The 24,659-nt window shown below is 39.0% G+C and overlaps 1 protein-coding gene across 1 annotated transcript; it reads right to left on the reverse strand.

Annotated features, from left to right (window-relative positions):
- Positions 1 to 1,307: 1,307 nt before the first annotated feature.
- On the reverse strand, positions 1,308 to 23,775 carry LOC133663482 (ribosome biogenesis protein NOP53-like). The gene is made up of 12 exons (XM_062067971.1): positions 23,554 to 23,775; positions 23,268 to 23,344; positions 16,538 to 16,640; positions 14,782 to 14,984; positions 13,439 to 13,506; positions 13,241 to 13,336; positions 8,905 to 9,006; positions 8,655 to 8,825; positions 2,222 to 2,397; positions 1,951 to 2,017; positions 1,744 to 1,820; positions 1,308 to 1,655 (listed from the first exon to the last, which is right to left on the reverse strand). The coding sequence occupies exons 1-12, from the start codon at positions 23,751 to 23,753 to the stop codon at positions 1,595 to 1,597; spliced, it is 1,401 nt and encodes a 466-aa protein (XP_061923955.1). The 5' UTR covers positions 23,754 to 23,775; the 3' UTR covers positions 1,308 to 1,594.
- Positions 23,776 to 24,659: the final 884 nt, after the last annotated feature.

Consider the following 24,659-nt stretch of genomic DNA (forward strand, 5'->3'; position numbering starts at 1 on the left):
TAATGTGGTAAATTAAGATTAAAGATTAAAGTACCAATGATTGTCACACACACACACTAGATGTGGCGAAATTTGTCCTCTGCATTTGTCCCATACCCTTGGGGAGCAGTGGGCAGCAGCGGCGCCGCGCCCGGGAATCATTTTGGTGATTTAACCCCCAACTCCAACCCTTTGTTGCTAAGTGCTATTCTAGCTGCAAATGTCTGGTTTTTGGTGCAATATCTACATAGGTGTATAGAGGCCCATTTTCAGCAACTATCACTCCAGTGTTCTAATGGTACAATGTGTTTGCTCATTGGCTCAGAAGGCTAATTGATGATTAGAAAACCCTTGTGCAATCATGTTCACACATCTGAAAACAGTTTAGCTTGTTACAGAAGCTACAAAACTGACCTTCCTTTGAGCAGATTGAGTTTCTGGAGCATCACATTTGTGGGGTCAATTAAACGCTCAAAATGGCCAGAAAAAGAGAACTTTCTTCTGAAACTCGACAGTCTATTCTTGTTCTTAGAAATGAAGGCTATTCCACAAAATTGTTTGGGTGACCCCAAACTTTTGAACGGTAGTGTATATATATATATACACACACACACACATATATAGGCCTATTTATCAGTTATTGCAGAATTAATTTGTTTATAAATGTGTGTATATATATATATATATAATTTATTTGTTTATAAATGTGTGTATATATATATATATATATAATTTATTTGTTTATAAATGTGTGTATATATATATATATATATATATATATATATATATATATATATATATATATATATATATATATATATATATACACACACACACACACATTTATAAACAAATTAATTCTGCAATAACTGATATAGGCCTGTAAAAAAAAATAAAAAAACACTTAAGTGTACAAACTGTATTTTGCGGCTCTTTGGACGGTAAAAGGTTTCCAACCACAGTTACGCAGTGAATTCAGGATTCGTGTCATTTATATGTTCCAGTGGATGTGCAAAGCAAACTCGTATAGTTCAATACTGAAATGAAATGTGAACTAGTCATCTATATAGTGCAGTACAGTGCGACAAGGGTGCACTTTAGGTGCAAGATTACAATTTCACGCCAATTACCAGATAAGAGGCTTTGGTGGTGCTTCACAGGGCAAAGTGGTCGAGCAGAACTCTGACTTATGCTTTTAAGCTCCGCAGTGGAAATGAGTTATCACACACACCACCATTTTCTTTCTAATGAAAACATGTTCTGTTAATTTAATGTTGAGGAAATATGTATTATCTATTAGTAAAAGTCAAACCCATTTTTTAAATATATTTAGTTTATTTAAGCATTTCTGCAAACAGGGCGAATTCTAACCTTTAACTGCAACATATTTGCCTGACTGAGCTTAGATGTAAAGCACTCTTTTAAGGGCTTTAATGGACAAACTTACACCTCCTGACAAACAACAAAAATACTTGATTTTCAGTATTTCTGATTGAAGTGGCATGATTGTGTCAAAATGGTCCTATTGTCTGAAAAGCCATTGCGTGGTATATACACGTGGTTCCATTATGTGGCTTTTACATCTTCTCTGGCTTTGCTCCGGTGGTCGGCGGCGCTAAGTGATCGCTCTAAAAGCTCTCTTCTCCACGTACTTCAGCTTGTACCTCCTCGTGAACCTAAAAGAGAGAGAAGCACATGTGAAGAATGTGCATTTGAGCAAACCTGGGATGAAATGTGACATAAGAGGGACGCCGCCATCCTTACTTGGCTCGCTCTCTGGGTTCGATGAGGTTCCTCTTCTGCAGACTCTTGAAGCGGTCCTGGATGATGCTGCCCTCTGGCTGTAGCAGCGTAGAATTACAAGATGTTGCAGAAAATAAATACTGTACAATTTTTGCAATACATTCCCCAAGCTCAGAATAATCCTCATTCATATCACACAGTCTCATTTTAATGGAATTATTGAAATACCTTTAGTTGCCGTAGCGTACTGGCAAGCTCGTCGCTCAGCTTGACCTCAAGGTCCTGAGGCTGAAACCTGGACAAAGGGTTATGGTCAGCTATATGTTCAGGCGTCAACACCTCAAAACGTGACCCCGTGGGGTCGTTAAAGGGCTTTTAGGGAAACGAAGAAAGCGGCATTTTGCAGCCGGAAGACTTGATGGGTCTCTGAGGAGTTCCCCAGTGAGAAAGCTTTTAACACATGGAGGTCGGTGTGATGAGGAGCGTGTGAAGTGCCTACTTGAGTTTACCCAGGCGCCTGGGCTGTGCTTTCTGGGCCTCCATGTTGGCCTTCCGTAGCTTCTGCCTCGCAAAGGTTCTCTGTTCTAGCGTTTTGACGGCGGCTCTGATGGAGCGAATCTGGAAAAGCTGCTGTCGCTTGCTAGCCAGGGTTCTCACGGCCTTCCTCCGTTGCTCCTAAAAAAGGAACGGAGATGGGGAATTAGCCAAGATGAGCAACTGGTGAAAATCACAACTTTCAACCATTTAGGAAAACAGTATCTAGAATTGCATTTACAGAAGAGACAGAAGCTTCTCTTAGAAAGCAATGTCATATTTGCATATACCTGGGCCGATATTCCATAAGACAAAGGATGAATGAACATTATTTTGATAACTTTACCAGCCTTGATAAGGATAGACTTTATTTATCTCAGATGCCATGTGCATGCGTGTTCATGGGCTGCAAGAGCTGCATCGGTTTCAGCAGCTACGGGCGTTTCTCCTACATCAATCAATCAAAGTTTACTTATATGGCCCTTAATCCCAAGTGTCTCAAAGGGCTGCACAAGCCACAACGACATCCTCGGCTCAGATCCATACAGATCCAGATACATGCACATAAAGTGTAATAATGAATACCGCTGTAAAACTCCCGACGGTTAGTGTTATCGTATTGAATTAAAATGATTGAAAAACCTTGATTGATATCCAGGGTGTACCCGCCTTCCGCCCGAATGCAGCAGAGATAGGCTCCAGCACCCCCCCCCGCGACCCCGAAAGGGACACGCGGTAGAAAATAGATGGATGATACCCACTTTGATACATTTATGGACTGACTAGCGTCACGTTGCTAGCTAGCTTAAATGCTAACACAAAAACTAGAGATATCCGATAATGGCTTTTTTGCACTACCGTTCAAATGTTTGGGGTCACCCAAACCATTTTGTGGAATAGCCTTCATTTCTAAGAACAAGAATAGACTGTCGAGTTTCAGATGAAAGTTCTCTTTTTCTGGCCATTTTGAGCGTTTAATTGACCCCACAAATGTGATGCTCCAGAAACTCAATCTGCTCAAAGGAAGGTCAGTTTTGTAGCTTCTGTAACAAGCTAAACTGTTTTCAGATGTGTGAACATGATTGCACAAGGGTTTTCTAATTATCAATTAGCCTTCTGAGCCAATGAGCAAACACATTGTACCATTAGAACACTGGAGTGATAGTTTCTGGAAATGGGCCTCTATACACCTATGTAGATATTGCACCAAAAACCAGACATTTGCAGCTAGAATAGTCATTTACCACATTAGCAATGTATAGAGCAGACCTGGGCATTCTGCAGCCCGCGGGCCGCATCCGGCCCTTTGTACGTCCCTGTCCGGCCCGCGTGAGGCCAATTATAAATTACAAAATACATTTTAAAAAGTATCTATTTCAAGTGTGCAATACAGCGGTGCTGCTTTTGTTTTGAAAAGCGTTATTTGTATTACTTCCGTGTGGACGTATGCTCGTGCGCGCAGCGGCAATCACAAATACAAAATAAATTTAAAAAAACATCGTTGTCGTGCGTGCAATACAACTGTGCTGCTTTTATTTTGAAAAGTGTTATATGTGCGTATGTACTGTGAGGGAAGGCGCACAGCGACAAGTGATGCCCGTTTATCCCCGAGACGCTAAAAAGAGAAAAGTTGATGACGAATGGCGTGTTTTAAAAAAGACATGGACTGCCAAGTAAAGGTAAAGCCGTGTGCTTATTTGTGGTACACATGTTGCTGTGTTTAAAAAAATAGTGTAACGACCTGCTGAAGTAGATGTCGTCTTCTTGAGTTGTGTAAATGAGAAGTGAGGAGACGTGCGTGTGGAAGCGTCCAGAAGAAGTGCACACCAAGTCTGACGCTCTTTTTAAACTTTTATTGAGCATGCTATACTAACACAGCTCAACTTATCTCGTTCTTTTCAAAAGGAAAACCAATCCTCACTCCTCATTTCCGCAACAGCAACGCTTCTTCCTTCTTCGCCAATCACCTTACAGACGTTCACAACAAAGAGGATGCAGGATGAAGTGACAGAAATTGAAATTTTTGTATTGTAATATACATCAGGAAGTGTTGTGTAAGAAAGTGTTAAAAATAAAACCATCAAAAGCCATCTGCTTTTGTATAAAGATAAGTTAGGTTAAATGAAAATATTATTATTATTATTATTATCTATCTTACGGTATATCAAAAATAATTTGTGCAAAATTTAATTGAAATATTGTCAGTGTGGCCCTCCAGCAGTGCTCGGGTTGCTCATGCGGCCCCCGGTAAAAATTAATTGCCCAACCCTGGTATAGAGTGTAGGGCTGCAACTAACGATTAATTTGATAATCGATAAATCTGGCGATTATTACTTCGATTAATCGATTAAAAATCGGATAAGAGAGACAAACTACATTTCTATCCTTTCCAGTATTTTATTGAAAAAAAACAGTATACTGGCACCATACTTATTTTGATTATTGTTTCTCAGCTGTTTGTACATGTTGCAGTTTATAAATAAAGGTTTACTTTAAAAAAAATAAAAAAATTTTTTTTTTTTTTTAAAAGCCTTTGCGCATGCACATAGCATAGATCCAACGAATCGATGACTAAATTAATCGGCAACTATTTTTATAATAGATTTTAATCGATTAGTTGTTGCAGCCCTAATAGAGTGTATTTCTTTAAAGTTAAGACTAGTTTAAAGTTATCTTCATTGAAAAGTACAGTGCTTTTCCTTAAAAAATAAGGACATTTCAATGTGACCCCAAACTTTTGAACGGTAGTGTACGATATTCCGATATTGTCCAACTCTTAATTACCGATTCTGATATCAACCGATACGATATATACAGTCGTGGAATTAACACATTATTATGCCTAATTGTGTTGTGAAACCCCGCTGGATGCATTAAACAATGTAACAAGGTTTTCCAAAATAATTCAACTCAAGTTATGGAAAAAAATGCCAACATGGCACTGCCATATTTATTATTGAAGTCACAAAGTGCATTATTTTTTTTAACATGCCTCAAAACAGCAGCTTGGAATTTGAGACATGCTCTCCCTGAGAGAGCATGATGAGGTTGAGGTGGGCGGGGTTGGGGGGTGGGGGGAGGGGAGGGGGTAGCGGGGGTGTATATTGTAGCGTCCCGGAAGAGTTAGTGCTGCAAGGCGTTCTGGGTATTTGTTTATGTTGTGTTACGGTGCGGATGTTCTCCCGAAATGCGTTTGTCATTCTTGTTTGGTTCACAGTGTGGCGCATATTTGTAACAGTGTTAAAGTTGTTTATACGGCCACCCTCAGTGTGACCTGTATGGCTGTTGACCAAGTATGCCTTGCATTCACTTGTGTGTGTGAAAAGCCGTAGATATTATGTGACTGGGCCGGCACGCAAAGACAGTGCCTTTAAGGTTTATTGGCGCTCTGTACTTCTCTATGTCCGTGTACACAGCGGCGTTTTAAAAAGTCATAAACTTTACTTTTTTTAAAACAGATACCGATCATTTTGAAACCGATACCGATATTACATTTTAAAGCATTTATCGGCCGATATCGGCAGTCCAATATTATCGGACAGCTCTAACAAAAAGCCATTAACTTATTTCCCTATTAAGAAACATCACTCCCCAATCTAAACTTGTACAAACACATTACTGTCTAAACAACTGAGATACAGTATTCACATTGAATATAAAAGCCGTGCTGTCTTTGCACAAAGGGATCAACCTATACTCGACAGTTTCTTGTTGAAAAACTGTTTTTCAACGTCACATAAACCGGAAGTGAAGTAAAGTGACCACCCAATTTGCATTACAGTGGAACCGCGGTTTTATGAACATAGTTCGTGAAGCAGAGTTCTCCACAAGAAACAATGTAAACCTATAATTGGATCAAGCCTTGACTAAAGTCTCTATTTTAGTGCTGCACAATACTGTATATCAAACAAGCATAAGGGGCTGATGGATTAACTTTCTATGTAAAAGAATAAAGTCAAAACAATAAGCTGCTGTTTGCTCTCCCAACACATGCACACACACAACAAAACCCGTACCTTTAACAACCATAATGCTACAATAAGAAATGTTTAAAAAAGTTAAATCCAGCCACATTGACAACAGCAGAGAAGCTGGCGAGAAGCAGCAGACAGTGGGAGAAGGAATGGGGGGAGCCATGTCTGTGTCTGTGCTTTGGAAGAGCGAGGGAACGCTCTGGAACAAGAGAAGAGATAGGGTCTTTTCCTCTGCTGTGATGTAAGTCTCACCATAATTAAAACTTGATGTGGTTACTTGCTATGCTGTGGTCATACTAGTGAGAGCCATTATTGTACTCCTCACAAAAGTTTTTTTTTTCTCAATTTCGCAGTTATCGCTCCTTTTCAGCTCGTCTGTTGAGTTTTTGGGACTCTTACAGAATTAGCAAAATGGATAAAACTTGTCAAAAAGCTAAAAACTAAGAATAGGCACACATTTTTAAGTGTTGAGAAGTGACTTCTCCTGTGCATCAAGTGAAGAGGATGGTTGCGCCTCGAAAACAAAGTTTTGCCCTGCTTTCTTGGCTGCAGGCGCCTGAATGAAGCATTCGCACGCAGCGACCTGGTTCGGACAAAGAGGTATTTGTAGCTTGATCTAAAAGTTCCTAAATCAAAAGTTTGCATATAGAGAGGTTTGTAAATCGAGGTTCCACTGAATTAAAAAAAAATTCTAAAATGTTAACAAATCAAAATAGAATATAAACATATTTAAACACACAAACAAAAATAAAACAGCTCTTATGAAGCCAGAACAATATTGAATGTTTTCTGTCAAAACATTATATTGTGTAGCTATTTATTTTAGGACTCAAAATTAAACTACAACTTGGTTGAAAGATTTTAGTGTGTGTATAATTAACTTTTTAAACATATTCAACAACACTAATAATTACAGCACTGATAGACAAGGTATATTTTAATTTTACTATTTTTTTTCTTCCCATCTTACATTTCAACTATAATGTTAAAATACACGAGAAATACAAGTTTATTGCATTTGAAAATGTATACCGTATTTTCCGCACTATAAGGTGCACCTAAAAACCTCCAATTTTGTCAAAAGCTGACAGTGCGCCTTCAAATCCGATGCGCCTTATATATGGACCAATATTGAGCCACAACAAACCTAAACTTCATTTTCATAAAGTTTAGGTCTCGCAACTACGGTAAGCAGCCGCCAACTTCTTTTTCCCCCGTAGAAGAAGTGCTTCTTCTTCTACGGTAAGCAGCCGTAGAAGGGGGAAAATTAAGTCGGCGTAGTTACCGTAGTTGCGAGACCTGTTGTGGCTCAATATTGGTCCATATATTAGGTACAACGGATTATAAGGCGCACTGTCAGCTTTTGAGGAAATTGGAGGTTTTTAGGTGCGCCTTATAGTGCGGAAAATTCGGTACTTGTTTTATATAACAAAATATGTGCTTTGATTAAGTGATACAAAAAAAGACAAATAAATGCTATAATTATTTGGACAAATACTTGGCAAACAGAAAACTAAAACGAGAACATATTGTTCCTTCTTCTTAGCAACAGTTCTAAGTAAAGGTGGTACGGACATTATGATCGGTCAAATATTAACATTCAAATTCCAATTACTTTTATTAAATATGTTACTTAGCCGTCCAAAACAATACTGTTACGGTGCTAAACGTATTAAGCCCCCATCTGAAAATATCGCCTTCTTGGATTTAATGACAGTCCTTAAAAACTCATCACCACATTGATGAGCTATTTAGCATGACCAGTTATGGACAATTGTGGGAGGAGTCGCGGGAGAATAACGGGAGGAACTCTTATGTGCACAATTCACTCCAGGTGTGATTATGAGAAGAGTGCGTATAAATCTGTTTTTGTCCATTATGTACATTCTGAGATTTGTGCTTACGTAATGTTTTACGATCAGTTATACAGTGTTTTATAAATGAGACCCCTGGTTTGCCAGAGACTAGGATGGAGCAGGACAAATTGGTGTTGACAATTTAACGACTCTGTCCAGGGTTTCCCCCAGCTTAAAATCTACATGGGGCATGGCTGCCACGATCAGATACATATAGGGGAAACCCTGCTGTCCCTATATTTAGAAGGTAAACTGAGTAATATTTTTCGTAGAGTCACAAATCCAGTAAAGAGTCTTTTGGCACATCTGAGAAGAAAGCAAGTTTTGAGGGCCCCTCCCCTTCTGACAGCACTTAGTTTTGTTTGCGACATTAAAAAAGTGATAGAAGAAAGTTAATGCGTATTTCTAAACACATTTGTTTCGCTTTGCTTTTATTGTTGTTACAAACACGCCATAGCCAATGATGCAAATTCACCTATTACATCATTACCGACCACCACCACTGAGGAAACACTGCTGCTTGTAGAGTAAGCTACTTCTTCCTTTTTGAAAGCTTGCTAACACATACCTTTATTTTTTCTGCCTTCTGTTTTTTCCTTTGTTTCTCTGTCTTCTTCTCTGCCAGTACGATGGCTCCACCTCCAACCCCATCTTCCTCCCTCTCCTCAATGGGTGTTGTTTCTTCTTCTTCTTCACTTTCTTCCACCAGGCCTTCCACTTGCTCCTGAAATATGTTTTCCTACAAACAAACAAACACACAGTAAAACCCAGGCTTGGCTGAATTGAGATCAAATATTGGCTTTTGGGACCCCCAGTACCGCAGTCACGAGGTCTTCTTTGTTGACAGCCAAGCGTTTGTTAATTTTGTCTTCCGCCTTCTGTTTCTTTACTTCCACCCCGTGGGCCTCTTGCAGTAAAGCCTGAGTGGAGAGAGTGAGAACATGTGATTAAGCAGTTTTGAAAGCAGAAATCAAAAACCTTTTTGTTGGTTGTTTCTTCAACTGTAGCCTGTCAGGTTGTAATGCTACAGTTCTGTTTCTTTCGGGTCTCATAGTTTAACATTGCATATTACTCATATGGAAATTGTATGTGTGTGCTTTAAATGACCCCAACACAATCAGGAAGTGGGCAGCTACAAATATCACAGTGCTTTCCATATATACTCCACCTATGTTTCATACCAAACCAACCCTTAGAACTAATTTGGTCATTTGTGACCAATCCCTGGCATTCGTTAGACTCGTGACATGTTTTCAGATTGTTTTTTATTCACATAAGAATAATCAGAAATCTTTTATCAGCAGTTACTATTATGTAACTCGTGCTTTTATCTCCTCTTGAATGGACTTCAATAATGTATTTTTATCCTCAAGGTGCTACACACCTACTTACAGGGTCAAACCATAACAATAGAACTGCATTACGTCTCTGCTCAGACTTATTCACCCAAAAGCTCCCCTTTGATTATAGAATTCTATTTAAAATGCTTTATTAAAAAAAAGATCCCTCTGGAATACTCTAACGAAAAAATTTCTGGTCAGGAAAAACTAATTATATCTCCCTTTACACTTATGTTCTAGAAATGCTCAAAATGAATGTACAGGAGACAAAACTACCCGGCAACCTCCAACTGACACTACAGTCGTGGTCAAAAGTTTACAAACACTTGTAAAGAACATAATGTCATGGCTGTCTTGAGTTTACAATCATTTCTACAAATCTTATTTTTTTGTGATAAGAGTGATTGGAGCACATACTTGTTGGTCACAAAAAACATTCATGAAGTTTGGTTCTTTTATGAATTTATTATGAGTCTACTGAAAATATGACCAAATCTGCTGGTTCAAAAGTACCGTAATTTCCGGACTATAAGCCGCACCTGACTATAAGCCGCACCAGCTAAATTTAGGGGAAAATACAGATTGCTCCATATATAAGCCGCACCCGACTATAAGCCGCAGGGTTTTGATGTGTAATTACCGTAGTATATAGGGGTTCCTGCTACCACGGAGGGGATTGTCGGGACAGAGATGACTGTTTGGGAACGCAAAGCGTCCCATTTATTAACAATAAATCTTTCAATCATTCAATCAAACTTTCACATCTTTGACATGGCGAACAGCATTCGTGCAGAGTACAAATAATACAACGGTGCAAAGTAATACAAAGTGCTCGCCTGTATGTTATCAAAATAACCAGCCTACCGGTATCTGAAAAATCAGTCTTTAATCATTGTGTCATCGTCTTCTTCCTGCGTACTAAAACCACCGAAATCCTCTTCGTCGGTGTCGGAGAAGAACAGGCCGTAAATAAGCCGCACCGTTGTATAAGCCGCAGGGACCAGAACGAGGGGAAAAAGTAGCGGCTTATAGTCCGGAAATTACGGTATACATACAGCAATGTTAATATTTGGTTACATGTCCCTTGGCAAGTTTCACTGCAATAAGGCGCTTTTGGTAGCCATCCACAAGCAAACCAAAATTGAGCTGTTTGGCCACAATACCCAGCAAAATGTTTGGAGGAGAAAAGGTGAGGCCTTTAATCCCAGGAACACCATCCCTACCATCAAGCATGGTGGTGGTAGTATTATGCTCTGGGCCTGTTTTGCTGCCAATGAAACTGGTGCTTTACAGAGAGTAAATGGGACAATGAAAAAGGAGGATTACCTCCAAATTCTTCAGTACAACCTAAAATCATCAGCCTGGAGGTTGGGTCTTGAGGTTGGGTCTTGGGTGCAGTTGGGTGTTCCAACTGGACAATGACCCGAAACACACGTCAAAAGTGGTAAAGGAATGGCTAAATCAGGCTAGAATTAAGGTTTTAGAATGACCTTCCCAAAGTCCTGACCTAAACGTGTGGACAATGCTGAAGAAACAAGTTCATGTCAGAAAACCAACACATTTAGCTGAACTGCACCAATTTTGTCAAGAGGAGTGGTCAGAAATTCGACCATAAGCTTGCCAGAAGGTTGTGGATGGCTACCAAAAGCGCCTTATTGCAGTGAAACTTGCCAAGGGATATGCAACCAAATATTAACATTGCTGTATGTATACCGGTACTTTTGACCAAGCAGATTTGGTCACATTTTCAATAGACCCATAATACAGTCGTAAAAGAACCAAACTTCATGAATGTTTTTTGTGACCAACAAGTATGTGCTCCAATCACTGTATCACAAAAAAAATAAAAGTTGTAGAAATTATTGGAAACTCAAGACAGCCATGACATTATATTATTTACAAGTGTATGTAAACTTTTGACCACAACTGTATGTAATAACTTTATGAAAAACATAATGGCTGTTCAGCAGAACTGGATATTGGCAAAAATACAAGTATTGGAATAAATCGGATTGCAGATGTAAGCGCTCTGACACAAGCAGTCCTGTAGCACGTTTACGTGTGCAAAGCTGGACAGCCAGTTAGCATCTAAATGTTCTCCAAAAAGCAGTCATGGTTGCTCTTTCTGTGTATTTTACTCAAGTTATCTAGAGAAGCTGAACATTTTAGGCTATTATATAGGCTACTATTATATAGGGCTCCGTATGATACTCTACAAACTACCACCATCTGTTAAAAACACACCATACTACCATGTAAAAAAATAGCTCTTGGTCACAGAGAAAAAAAAATCCCTATGCTACAAAATAAGTCCACCCACCCATCACAAATACACAATGCTATTTAAAACAGTGATAAAATAAGACTTAACAGCACCCCCCGCGACCCCAAAAGGGACAAACGGTAGAAAATGGATGGATGGACTACTTGTAATTAAGGATGCTACTATGTGAAAATGTTATATCAGTAATTGTGACCAAAAATATCAGTAATCATTACGGTATTCTTAAATGTTCTCAAAAAGTACTCACACCAAAATATTTTAACCAAGTTTTATTTAATACATATAAAATATATTTTCCATTGCAGAAGAAACATATTTTCCAGAATCATACGGCAAATAAGCAGTAACATGGATTAGTTCATTGCGTGAGAGGGGAGCGGTCAAAACAATCATGGTTGATTAAGCATGTATGTACCTTTAGGTGCATGAATTAACACAAAAATATATTTTTAAATAGAACAAAACTACATTTTTTGAGCCATTTGGGGAACTTTTGAGGTCCAGCTTGCTCCATACACCAACCATTACTTGCTCTAACAGCAAAGTGTTTGTACAAGTTTAGATCGGTGTAGGTCGTTTCTTAAATGGAGAAATACATTAATGACTCTTGTTTTCATGTTAGCATTTAAACTCTCGAGTAGGGATGCAACAATAGTAGTATTACCATTCTAAATAAAATTATCAAAACACAGTGATTGACAACTGCCCTTTGATAAACTCTCAAACTGGCTGGGACCAGCTCGCTAGCTTTAATGCAAACATGAAAACAAAAGACCCATTAAGAAACATATACCGATCTAAACTTATACAAACACATTGCTGTCTGAGCTACTAAGATATTCAATTGTGCACATTAATCCTACAAGCTGTGCTCTCTCAGAACAGAGTGAACGTTCTACACTCAGGAATACGAGGTGGAGGTGTTTTTACAGTGCGTTTAAGGACCGCTAAATAGAGTAGGACGCCACAACCCCCGCCAGAAATATGAAATGATAGAATTTATTTGCAACGCACTTATTATTTAAACTCTTGAAGTGCTGCAGTACAAAGCAATATTTAAAACATTTAAAATCTTAGCCAAAAAAAGATAAAATACTAAGATTGAAACACTATCAGTGAACCATAAGAAACACAAAACATGCAAAATAGCGGGTTTTCTAACTATTTATTTCTGCTATTTAAAAAAATCTAAACATTTTAGTGCACTTTTTGGGCAAATTCAACAATGCCACGATAATAATAATGTGATTATTTTGGTCACGATAACCGTGATATGAACTTTCATATGATGCATCCCTCCTAGCTAGCACTGGCTTGTTTCTCCAGGAAATGATCAATATCCCTGGTCAGCAAGTTTATCAAAGTACGATTATCAATCAAGGTTTTACGATAATTTTTTCATTTGAAACGGTAGTACTGACTGTTAAGAGTTATCATTAATACCATGAAGCATTACAACATAGTTGTAACACTGAGTAAAGTATTTGAAAGTGATTACTTTGGGGCCGTGATAATGTAAGAGCAATTTACCTGATGGGAAAAGAAGTCTGGGTTGTAGGAACCTCCAGGAGCAATCACTTCCACCGCAGGGAGCACAGACGGCTTCTTATTCAACTGTTCTGGGCGCTAGGGTAAAATAAACGATTAATTACATGGTTCAGAAAAATAAATACAACATAAGCTCATGATGATGGATTATGATGGATTACAACTGTATTAAATTCTTACCTTGACTCGCTTCTTGCCTGTCTGCTGAAGGTACCATGGATCTCCTGAATCTTTGGCTGTGTCACACGCTAACAAAAGTGTATGAGTATTAATAATAAAATATTATATATTAGCAAAAATGTGTAAAGGTGCTGGTGGTGCAGCCAGAGTAGCAGATCCCACTCGTGGAATTTAATCTGTCATCATCACAGATCAATAGGCACTATTGATTATGTAAATTGAATTGCGTTACAACCTGTAGATGGCTAAAAACACACATGCAGAATAAAAGTGACTATAAAAACAGGCACTGTCTGAAATGCTCAGTTTAGTGAAAATGTTCCTCATACTTTTATTTTGTGGCAGCTTTCCAGGAATAAATTCTAACTGCCACAAATGCATTTGGTGCTACCCGTTTGCCTTTGCTTATGTGACCGTAGAGATGATAACCGAGGTAAAACTCAACGGTTAGCATTACCGCTTTAACTATACATTTTTAAACCGTGATTGATAAACTTGTGGACTGGCGCTAGCTCACTAGCTTGAATGCTAACATTAAAACAAAATACATCAACATATTTCCCCAGTAAGAACCGACCTACCCCAATCTAAACTAATCAAAAACACATTGATATCTGAGCAACGAAATATATTCAATAGTGCACATTGAACCTATAAGCTGTGCTTTTTTAACATACAGTGCTCGTTTTATACACAGAAGAATATCAGACAAAGGTGTTTTTGTGGCGCGCTCAAGGACCGCTGAACAAAGTAGGAGACTACAACACCTGCCAGACACATGCTTATTAGTGAAGCATAAGAAACACAAAACATACAAAATAATAGGCTTTGTAACAGAGGATCTATATATTGTAGTTATTCATTTCAGTGTGTTTAAGTACTTTTTAAGCACATTCAACAATATTGCAATAACGATAACCGATCATTCTGGTCACAATAACTGTCGCTATTTCATTCATTTCTGTACTTAAATACTTTTGAATGTCACTTTTTTATGTCTGATTCAACTCCTCAGATACACCATGTACTGAGAAAATTAATTAATAATTAAGTTTCAGACTTTCCCACATTGAAGCCTGTTCTAAAATTCTTAAAGTTTCAACACCACCTAATAACTAAGAAGACGGACCAGGAGTTGTTTAAGTGTTGCCAACTTAACGATTTAGTCGCTATATTTATTGAGTATTCAGACCGCTCTAAAAACATTTTCAAAAAAACTAATTTAGACTTTTTTTGGTCTTACTGGAGACCATCACACTAAGTTCCCTGTGATGCGGATCACTTTATAGTCCCAACATAAAAATAAAAGGGATATATTCATTGGACAGGCAAAGAACACTCACGTTCTTGACTCCATATGTCAAAATAGTCTCTGTTTGGGTTGTTGTTGGCCTCTGTCACAGACTTTTTGTCTCTTTTGATCAACGGCTTTCTGTTGAGCTGCTTCCTCTGCGTCCGCGTCACAATGCCCTTGGCTGCCAAATGTTCTGCCTTCTGGGCAGAACGACGAAGTTTCTTGGCATTGGGTTGTTGGTGGGATAACACACTGGCGAAGCGCACAGAGAGGGGATGGTCAGTTAATTGTGTGGAGCATAAACAGGAATAGAAATAAGTATTCCAACATGTTAATGACCATGATGTACTGAACAAAAAATAAAAATAAATAGACATTATAAAAGAAAAACATTTGGGTAAATTGCATTTGACCCGGTCTACAGATGTATGCATTTTTAAATCCTCAGATCCCAGGACACCATTTACACAACAGTTTCCTGAGCTCCTATGTGTTGTCTTCACATTTCCAAGAAGGAAATACTGGGAGCGCAAGGATGAGATCATCACTGGACACACTTAATTACATATTTGTTAAAAACACATTGAGGACTAAAGTTCTACCTAGGTCTAGGCCGATCAAACGATAAATAAAAATGAACTCGATAATTTAGCAAACCCGGATTAACTGCCATATTTATGTTTTCTTTTTGTCTCCTGCTTCCAAACAGTGTTAAAGAGGTTTCACTCTGTGCATCGCTTTCAGCACCTGAGTGTGTTCATTTAATAGCAGAATTAAATGAACCAAGTGAATCCTCTCGTAAGTCATCCGCAATCTTTGCCTCTGTGAGCGGAAGCAACAAAGCCTCAATAATCGCTAGTGAAAAGCACAACAAAGTAATAAAAATCAGTAGGTAAAAAAGATGATTGCAAAGCAAATCTTCGGTTGTGGGAATATTTGGCAGAAAGGCAAAAAATACAAGACACAACCAAAGTCTTTCAACTGGGGAAAAAACTGCACTAAAAGATGTTCAATATTTATTTGTGCAATTTTTGCTAACCGGGATTAAGAGTCAACTTGAATATTTATTTAGGATAATCCAAAGACCTTAGCCTTCCAATCACAATAGGTTGTATTCACCTGACGTTATGTCCGGCTCATTAAACACGAATGGCTCGATGTGGTGGTAAAGCGAGCGTCTATTAAAGTGTTCATGGCGGCATTTTGCCTTTCACGAAGAAAGGCAAAATATAAAGTATTTCTCATTATCATATCATTTTTGCAATGAGTGTTTCGTCCTGAGTGTTTTGCTCGTATTTGGTTTCAGCATTAAGATCTAGGCCCCTTGCATACTCGGACATGTTGCACACAGTTTGCTGCACAGTAGCCATATCGGTTTGGTTGACCACCACTTCAAGTAAACATGTCATAAAAAAATTGTGTAACAAAATACAACCTATAGTAAAACTAATAATGACAAATAAAATGTGTTTCAAAGGGTTGCGTTATTTTTTTATTTTAAAAAGTACCAATGATTGTCACACACACACTAGGTGTGGCGAAATTATTCTCTGTATTTGACCCATCACCCTTGATCACCCCCTGGGAGGTGAGGGGAGCAAATTGTGATTACATTAGTGCTTAAAATAATACTGACAATAATATATATTTTTTTGCAATAATTTGTGGGACAATATATCGTCCAGCAAACGCTGTTGCCGGCCCAGGCCTAGTAAGAGATATTTCCAAACTACAGGCCGCATCTGATTGAGGTGCTTGTTATAAAATCCAATAGGAATAGTCACAAAGTTATGATGGGTACTTACTCTTTAATTGGTGGTATGTGGGAGTCATGCTGCAGGATCAAATCTATCCTGAGAGGACGCTGCAACTTTCCTTTCCTCTTCTTCCCCTCCACCTGATCCGGCACTTCAAAAAAAAGAACAATTTTAAATCAACTTAAAACACTTTGTTATTATAATGACAATTTCACCCCGTGTCCTGGTATAGACAGGCTTCGTACACAAATTCAAGCACTTTTTAAGGACTTTCAAGATCAATTTTCCAGTTTTTCCAGTACATTTCAAAAGGCAAAAACCAGTGTGAATCAATCCATAGCCTTGTTGTTTGAGGTCACCAAGTGCTGTCTGTAGGAAAAATATGGAAAATCTGCAAAAACCTAAGCCTAACATTGAACCAGCAGTTGTCAACTGAATGGGGCATAGAAAATGAAGCAGTGTTTCTGTAGACTATTCAATGTCATTGGTGTTTGCAAACGTTGTTTACTTGTTTGTGTGTATCATCATCATCATCCTTCATGTGTACAGCATCGCTTACAAGAAATAACAATTATTATTGTTTGCTTGTAATTCATGCATACATCATGTTCATTAAAACGACAACCTCCCGGCATGATGGACCGATGCACCACTGTCCTCTTGGGGGGGCGACACAGAGCCGTATTTACGGCTCTGGCACGACAACAACCTAATGTAAGGGCTCGTGCAAAGCCAACAGATCAAGCCTGTAGCTTTCATTTTTAAGGAGATTTATTTTATTTTTTTCCATTTTAAAATTAGCCTATTGAGTCAGACTGCCGAAAAATATGATGAACATTTCTAAGCACTTACAAGCACTTCACCCAAAATTCAAGCATTTTTTATTTTCAAGGTTTTTAAGCACCCGTGCGAACCCTGTATAGAAATACGCAATTGCGTTAATTAATCAGAGTAGGGCTGGGCGATATATCGAATATACTTGATATATCGCGGGTTTGTCTTTGTGCGATATAGAAAATGACTATATCGTGATACTCGAGTATGCGTTGTCACGCAGTTGCTTTTAGCTGCGGGCATTACACTACAGGCGTTTCTCACTATTTGTTGTCTCTCCTTCTCACACCTCGCACCTTCTTAAATACATCACATACTGTCGCGCGTGCAACATGGCGTTGCACATGTCACGCCCTCGTGGAGCAGAGAGGTAGCGACATGGGTAACATTAGCTGTGGTGCTAACGGTTTAGTGCGAGTGGTAATATGAGAGAAAGAAGGTGCGAATCTGGTAACAAATGGAGGAAGAATTAATTCCCAAGAAAAACAGTAGGGGGTCCATGTGGTTTGGCTTCAAGCGGAAATATGTCGAACAGACAACCGTAATATGTCAAGTATGAGGCAAAGCCTTGCTACAAAAAGTAGCAGCACTGCTAATGTAGCATCATTTGAAAAGTCCCCCGCTAGAGAATAAGGAGTTCTTGAAACTCCTCATGTCAACATCTCGGCAGGTGCCACACCAACAAAATGCCCAAGCAACCATTTGTGGACCCCAGGAAGACTAGCACCCGCTAGTCTTCCTGAGCTGATTGCCTCAACAACCCGTTGAGGCAATCAGCTAATGGGGATCCTTAATAAAAATCAAATCATTTCCACATCAACACCGTATGAAAAAAATTGTCAACAACAGAAGGAGATAACGTTCGTAGTAACTTACCACATAGCGAAGGACATACACTATTTGATTTCCTATTATGCAGCTCATTTTTATTTGACAGTTATTGAAATATTTTGTGTGACATCATGCACAAAAGTGCACTTTATTAGTTGTAAACTATTGTAGTGGCGTTCTGTACAAAAAGTACAATTTAATTTAGTGTTGTTATGATATGTCATCTTAGTGACATCATGCACAAAAGTGCACTAATAGCTTGTTTTAAAATGTCTCTGACAATCTTGCACTTTCTGTTTTGGAAATGACATGAATGTTTGTGCCACTGCTTAATAACTGTTTAATAAATACAGTTTTGGTAAATTGACTTAGTTGTGATTTCCCTCTCTGCATGAAAGATTAAAAAAAAAAACATATATTAATGCAGTATGAACAAGAATGTTTTAATGTAGACACATAGAATCATCATACTGGTGTGATATTATGCATCAAGTGTTCATTCAAGGCTAAGGCAAAATATCGAGATATATATCGTGTATCGTGACATGGCCTAAAAATATCGAGATATTAATAAAAGGCCATATCGCCCAGCCCTAAATCAGAGTATCATTTTTTTTTAAACATAGTACAAATCCAACATGTGCACTAGGGCTGGGTGATATATCGATATGCGCGATATATCGCGAGTTTGTGCGATATAGAAAATGACTATATCGTAGTTTCTTATTCGCTGCGGACATTACACTACAGGCTCTCCTCGCTCTTTCCTGTCTCTCCTTCTCACAGACAGCAAGCGCAGCTTCTACACACGTCACATACTGTCACGTCATACGTCACATACGTATACGCCCTTGCGCAGCAAAGAGGTAGCAGCAAGGCTAACGTTAGCTGTGATGCTAGCGGTAATACGAGAGAAAGAAGGTGCGAATCTGGTAACAAATGAAGGAATAATTAATTCCCATGAAAAACAGCAGGGGGTCCATCGTCTGGCGGTGGTTTGGCTTCAAGTGGGAATATGTCGAACAGGCAACCGTAATTTGTCAAGTGTGGGGCGAAAGCATTGCTATAAAAAGTAGCATTACTGCTAATGTGTAGCATCATTTGAAAAGTCACCTGCTAGAGAATGTAGAGTGCGTACTCCGCATGTCAACATCTCCGTTCAAGTGTGGGGCGAAAGCATTGCTATAAAAAGTAGCATTACTGCTAATGTGTAGCATCATTTGAAAAGTCACCTGCTAGAGAATGTAGAGTGCGTACTCCGCATGTCAACATCTCCGTTCGGTGCCACACGCCCACACCATCAAAATGCCGAGGCAAACATTTCCAGATCAACACCGTATGAAAAAAATAGTGATTTTTTTAGTTGTGATTTCCTTCTCTGCATGAAATTTTTAAAGTAGCATATATTAAAGGCCTACTGAAATGAGATTTTCTTATTTAAACGGGGATAGCAGATCCATTCTATGTGTCATACTTGATCATTTCGCGATATTGCCATATTTTTGTTTAAAGGATTTAGTAGAGAACATCGACGATAAAGTTTGCAACTTTTGGTCGCTGATAAAAAAGCCTTGCCTGTACCGGAAGTAGCGTGACGTCACAGGTTGAAGAGCTCCTCACATCTGCACATTGTTTACACCAGCAGCGAGAGCGATTCGGACCGAGAAAGCGACGATTACCCCCTTAATTTGAGCGAGGATAATAAATAAATAATAATAAATGGGTTATACTTGTATAGCGCTTTTCTACCTTCAAGGTACTCAAAGCGCTTTGACAGTATTTCCACATTCACCCATTCACACACTGATGGCGGGAGCTGCCATGCAAGGCACTAACCAGCACCCATCAGGAACAAGGGTGAAGTGTCTTGCCCAAGGACACAACGGACGTGACTAGGATGGTAGAAGGTGGGGATTGAACCCCAGTAACCAGCAACCCTCTGATTGCTGGCACGGCCACTCTACCAACTTCGCCACGCCGTCCCAATGAATGATGATGATTTGTGGATGAGGAAAGTGACAGTGAAGGATTAGAGTGCAGTGCAGGACGCCAGAGTGTATCTTTTTTCGCTGTGACCGTAACTTAGGTACAAGGGCTCATTGGATTCCACACTTTCTCCTTTTTCTATTGTGGATCACGGATTTGTATTTTAAACCACCTCGGATACTATATCCTCTTGAAAATGAGAGTCGAGAACGCGAAATGGACATTCACAATGACTTTTATCTCCACGACAATACATCGGTGAAGCACTTTAGCTTCGGAGCTAACGTGATAGCATCGTGCTTAACTGCGGATAGAAAAAGAAGAAACATGCCCCTGACTGGAAGGATAGACAATACTACTATTACTTCTACTATCAGGAGACACCGAACCAAACCCTGGACCTGTAACCACACGATTAATGCTGTCCAGCCTGGCGAAGCCTAGCAATGCTGTTGCTAACGACGCCATTGAAGCTAACTTAGCTACGGGACCTCGACAGAGCTATGCTAAAAACATTAGCTCTCCACCTACGCCAGCCCTCATCTGCTCATCACCACCCGTGCTCACCTGCGTTCCAGCGATCAACGGCGCGACGAAGGACTTCACCTGATCATCGGTGCGGTCGGCGGCTAGCGTGGGATAGCTCGTCTGCTATCCAAATCAAAGTCCTCCTGGTTGTGTTGCTGTAGCCAGCCGCTAATACACCGATCCCACCTACAGCTTTCTTCTTTGCTGTCTGCATTGTCCATTAAACCAATTGCAAAAGATTCACCGACACAGATGTCCAGAATACTGTGGAATTATGTGGTGAAAACAGACGACTTAAACTGGCCACTGTGCTATTCCAAAATGTCTGCTTCAACCTGTGACGTCACGCGCAAACGTCATCACACCGAGACGTTTTCAGCCGGATATTTCCCTGGAAATTTTAAATTGCACTTTATAAGTTAACCCGGCCGTATTGCCATGTGTTGCAATGTTAAGATTTCATCATTGATGTATAAACTATCAGACTGCGTGGTCGGTAGTAGTGGGTTTCAGTAGGCCTTTAAAGGCCTACTGAAACCCACTACTACCGACCACGCAGTCTGATAGTTTATATATCAATGATGAAATCTTAACATTATAACACATGCCAATACGGCCGGGTTAACTTATAAAGTGACATTTTAAATTTGCCGCTAAACTTCCGGTTCGAAACGCCTCTGAGGATGACGTATGCGCGTGACGTAGCCCGACGAACACGGGTATGCCTTCCACATTGAAGCCGATACGAAAACGCTCTGTTTTCATTTCATAATTCCACAGTATTCTGGACATCTGTGTTCGTGAATCTGTTTCAATCATGTTCATTGCATTATGGAGAAGGAAGCCAAGCAAGCAAAGAAGAAAGTTGTCGGTGCGAAATGGACGTATTTTTCGAACGTAGTCAGCCACAACAGTACACAGCCGGCGCTTCTTTGTTTACATTCCCGAAAGATGCAGTCAAGATGGAAGAACTCGGATAACAGAGACTCTAACCAGGAGGACTTTTGATTTGGATACACAGACGCCTGTAGAGAACTGGGACAACACAGACTCTTACCAGGATTACTTTGATTTGGATGACAAAGACGCAGACGTGCTACTGTGAGTATGCAGCTTTGGCTTTTTTTTGCGTATGTACGTAACTTTTTTAAAATATATAAGCTTTATGAACCTTGGGTTAGGTGAACGGTCTTTTGGGCTGAGTGATTGTGTGTGTTGATCATGTGTTTGAATTGTATTGGCGTGTTCTATGGAGCTAGGAGCTAGCAGAGGAGCTAGGAGCTAGCATAACACGTACCGTACCGTAAGTGCGCGTCACGTACGTAACTTTTTAAAAATATATAAGCTTTATGAACCTTGGGTTAGGTGAACGGTCTTTTGGGCTGAGTGATTGTGTGTGTTGATCGGGTGTTTGAATTGTATTGGCGTGTTCTATGGAGCTAGGAGCTAGCAGAGGAGCTAGGAGCTAGCATAACAAACACGCAGGTGTTATTATGCAGGATTAATTTGTGGCATATTAAATATAAGCCTGGTTGTGTTGTGGCTAATAGAGTATATATATGTCTTGTGTTTATTTACTGTTGTAGTCATTCCCAGCTGAATATCAGGTACCGTGAGTATGCAGCCTTGGCTGCTAAACATTCGATAACTTGACCGTATGTGCGCGTCACGTACGTAACTTTTTAAAAATATATAAGCTTTATGAACCTTGGGTTAGGTAAACGGTCTTTTGGGCTGAGTGATTGTGTGTGTTGATCAGGTGTTTGAATTGTATTGGCGTGTTCTATGGAGCTAGGAGCTAGCAGAGGAGCTAGGAGCTAGCATAACAAACACGCAGGTGTTTTTATGCAGGATTAATTTGTGGCATATTAAATATAAGCCTGGTTGTGTTGTGGCTAATAGAGTATATATATGTCTTGTGTTTATTTACTGTTGTAGTCATTCCCAGCTGAATATCAGGTCACCCCCGGCTCTCACAGCATCTTCCCTATCTGAATAGCTTCAACTCCCCACTAGTCCTTCACTTGCACTTTACTCATCCACAAATCTTTCATCCTCGCTCAAATTAATGGGGAAATTGTCGCTTTCTCGGTCCGAATCTCTCTCACTTCATGCGGCCATCATTGTAAACAATAGGGAACTTTGCGTATATGTTCAACTGACTACGTCACGCTACTTCCGGTAGGTGCAAGCCTTTTTTTTATCAGATACCAAAAGTTGCAATCTTTATCGTCGTTGTTCTATACTAAATCCTTTCAGCAAAAATATGGCAATATCGCGAAATGATCAAGTATGACACATAGAATAGATCTGCTATCCCCGTTTAAATAAAAAAAATTCATTTCAGTAGGCCTTTAATGCAGTATGAAGAAGAATGTTTTAATGTAAACACATAGAATCATCATACTGCTGTGATTATATGCATCAATTGTTCATTCAAGGCTAAGGCAAAATATCGAGATATATATTGTGTATCGCGATATGGCCTTAAAGTATCGCGATATTTAAAAAAGGCCAAATCGCCCAGCCCTAATGTGCACATGATATGTAGACATTTTAGAATAACATATTAGCACGTTTTGCTTATTTTTTTTTTTACCTTTTGGGACATGTTTTGGTTTCGGTCCAGCATCCAAAAAGAATAAACTATCATCAGGCTTCTCGGACAACAAGCCACTGTAAAAAAAACAAAAAACAGACCACATGCTTTAAATAAAGCACTTAGCTTGTAGTACTTCAACTTTATAACAACGTAGCTTTTTTTTAGGCATGTTACGCGCCCTTAACACAGAAAGGCAAACATAAAACCTACCAGACATGGAAACAAGACAACTTAGTGTTGCTTACAAACAAAATGATAAGCGTGAACATGTCGGCTAACTCACCCGGTCCTTTCTTGATGTCTGACGTCCTCTAAGAAATCATCCACGTCATCAATATTGCTGTATTTGTTCCAGTTCTTTTTCTTATTCTTGTTAACACGTTTCCTTCGAGTGCTAATCCCGCTTTTGGGATCCAAGTTCTTTAAACTTAAAAATCCTGGTTGCGAGGCTGCCACGCGTTTTAGCTTCCTGCCAGGCGCCATGTTGGACTTCAAATAGAGAGAGACACGCGTCTTCTTCTTTAGTGGCGAACATCGGAAATGCTCACTAGCGCCACTTAGAGGTGTTATACTGTAAGTGCAATATAACTTGGTAATACAAAAAAAGTTAACGCCTCAGTCGCTTTTTTAATGTTTCGTCTTTCTTTCTTTCTTTAGTTTATTTCGAACATGAACACACTTACAGCATAATACATCACACAATTTCATATCATTTAATTTTACATCATGCCTGAAAAGGAGTAGGAAGAAGCAAAGCTTATTTAATCCTACCCCTTTCCCACAGAGCGTTTGCAAATATATAGAATCATTTACTGACCTTTTTATATAATAAAATAACATATATGAATTAGTATACACAACAGTTTTGTAATATGTAATTAATTAATTCAGTTATTATTAACATACTGAGATGAAGAATATCTTATTTTCAATAAGGTTGAAAGTATTTCTCATAATTCTTCTTCTTTGTACTTTGTAAGCACTATTATTTTGAACAACCTCTTAAACTGGATCATATCAGTACAATTTTTAACTTCTTTACTTAATCCATTCCATAATTTAATTCCACATACTGATATGCTAAATTAAGGTTCTAAGTGTTGTACGTGCATATAAATGTTTTAAATATTTTTTTCCTCTAAGGTTATGTTCCTCCTCTTTAGTTGAGAAGAATTTGTACATTCTTTGGTAGCAGGTTATAGTTTGCTTTGTACATTACCAAATCACCGAACTTTAATATTTCTCAGAGCTTTGACCCACGTACAAGTGCTCACTAGCGCTACTTAGAGGTGTTATACTGTAACTGCTATTTAACTTGTAAATACTAAAAAAGTTAACGCCTCAGTCGGTTTTTTAATGTTTCGTCTTTCTCAGAGCTTTGACCATTAT

The sequence above is a fragment of the Entelurus aequoreus genome, linkage group LG13 (assembly GCF_033978785.1).
Source record: "Entelurus aequoreus isolate RoL-2023_Sb linkage group LG13, RoL_Eaeq_v1.1, whole genome shotgun sequence".
Lineage (NCBI taxonomy): Eukaryota > Metazoa > Chordata > Actinopteri > Syngnathiformes > Syngnathidae > Entelurus > Entelurus aequoreus.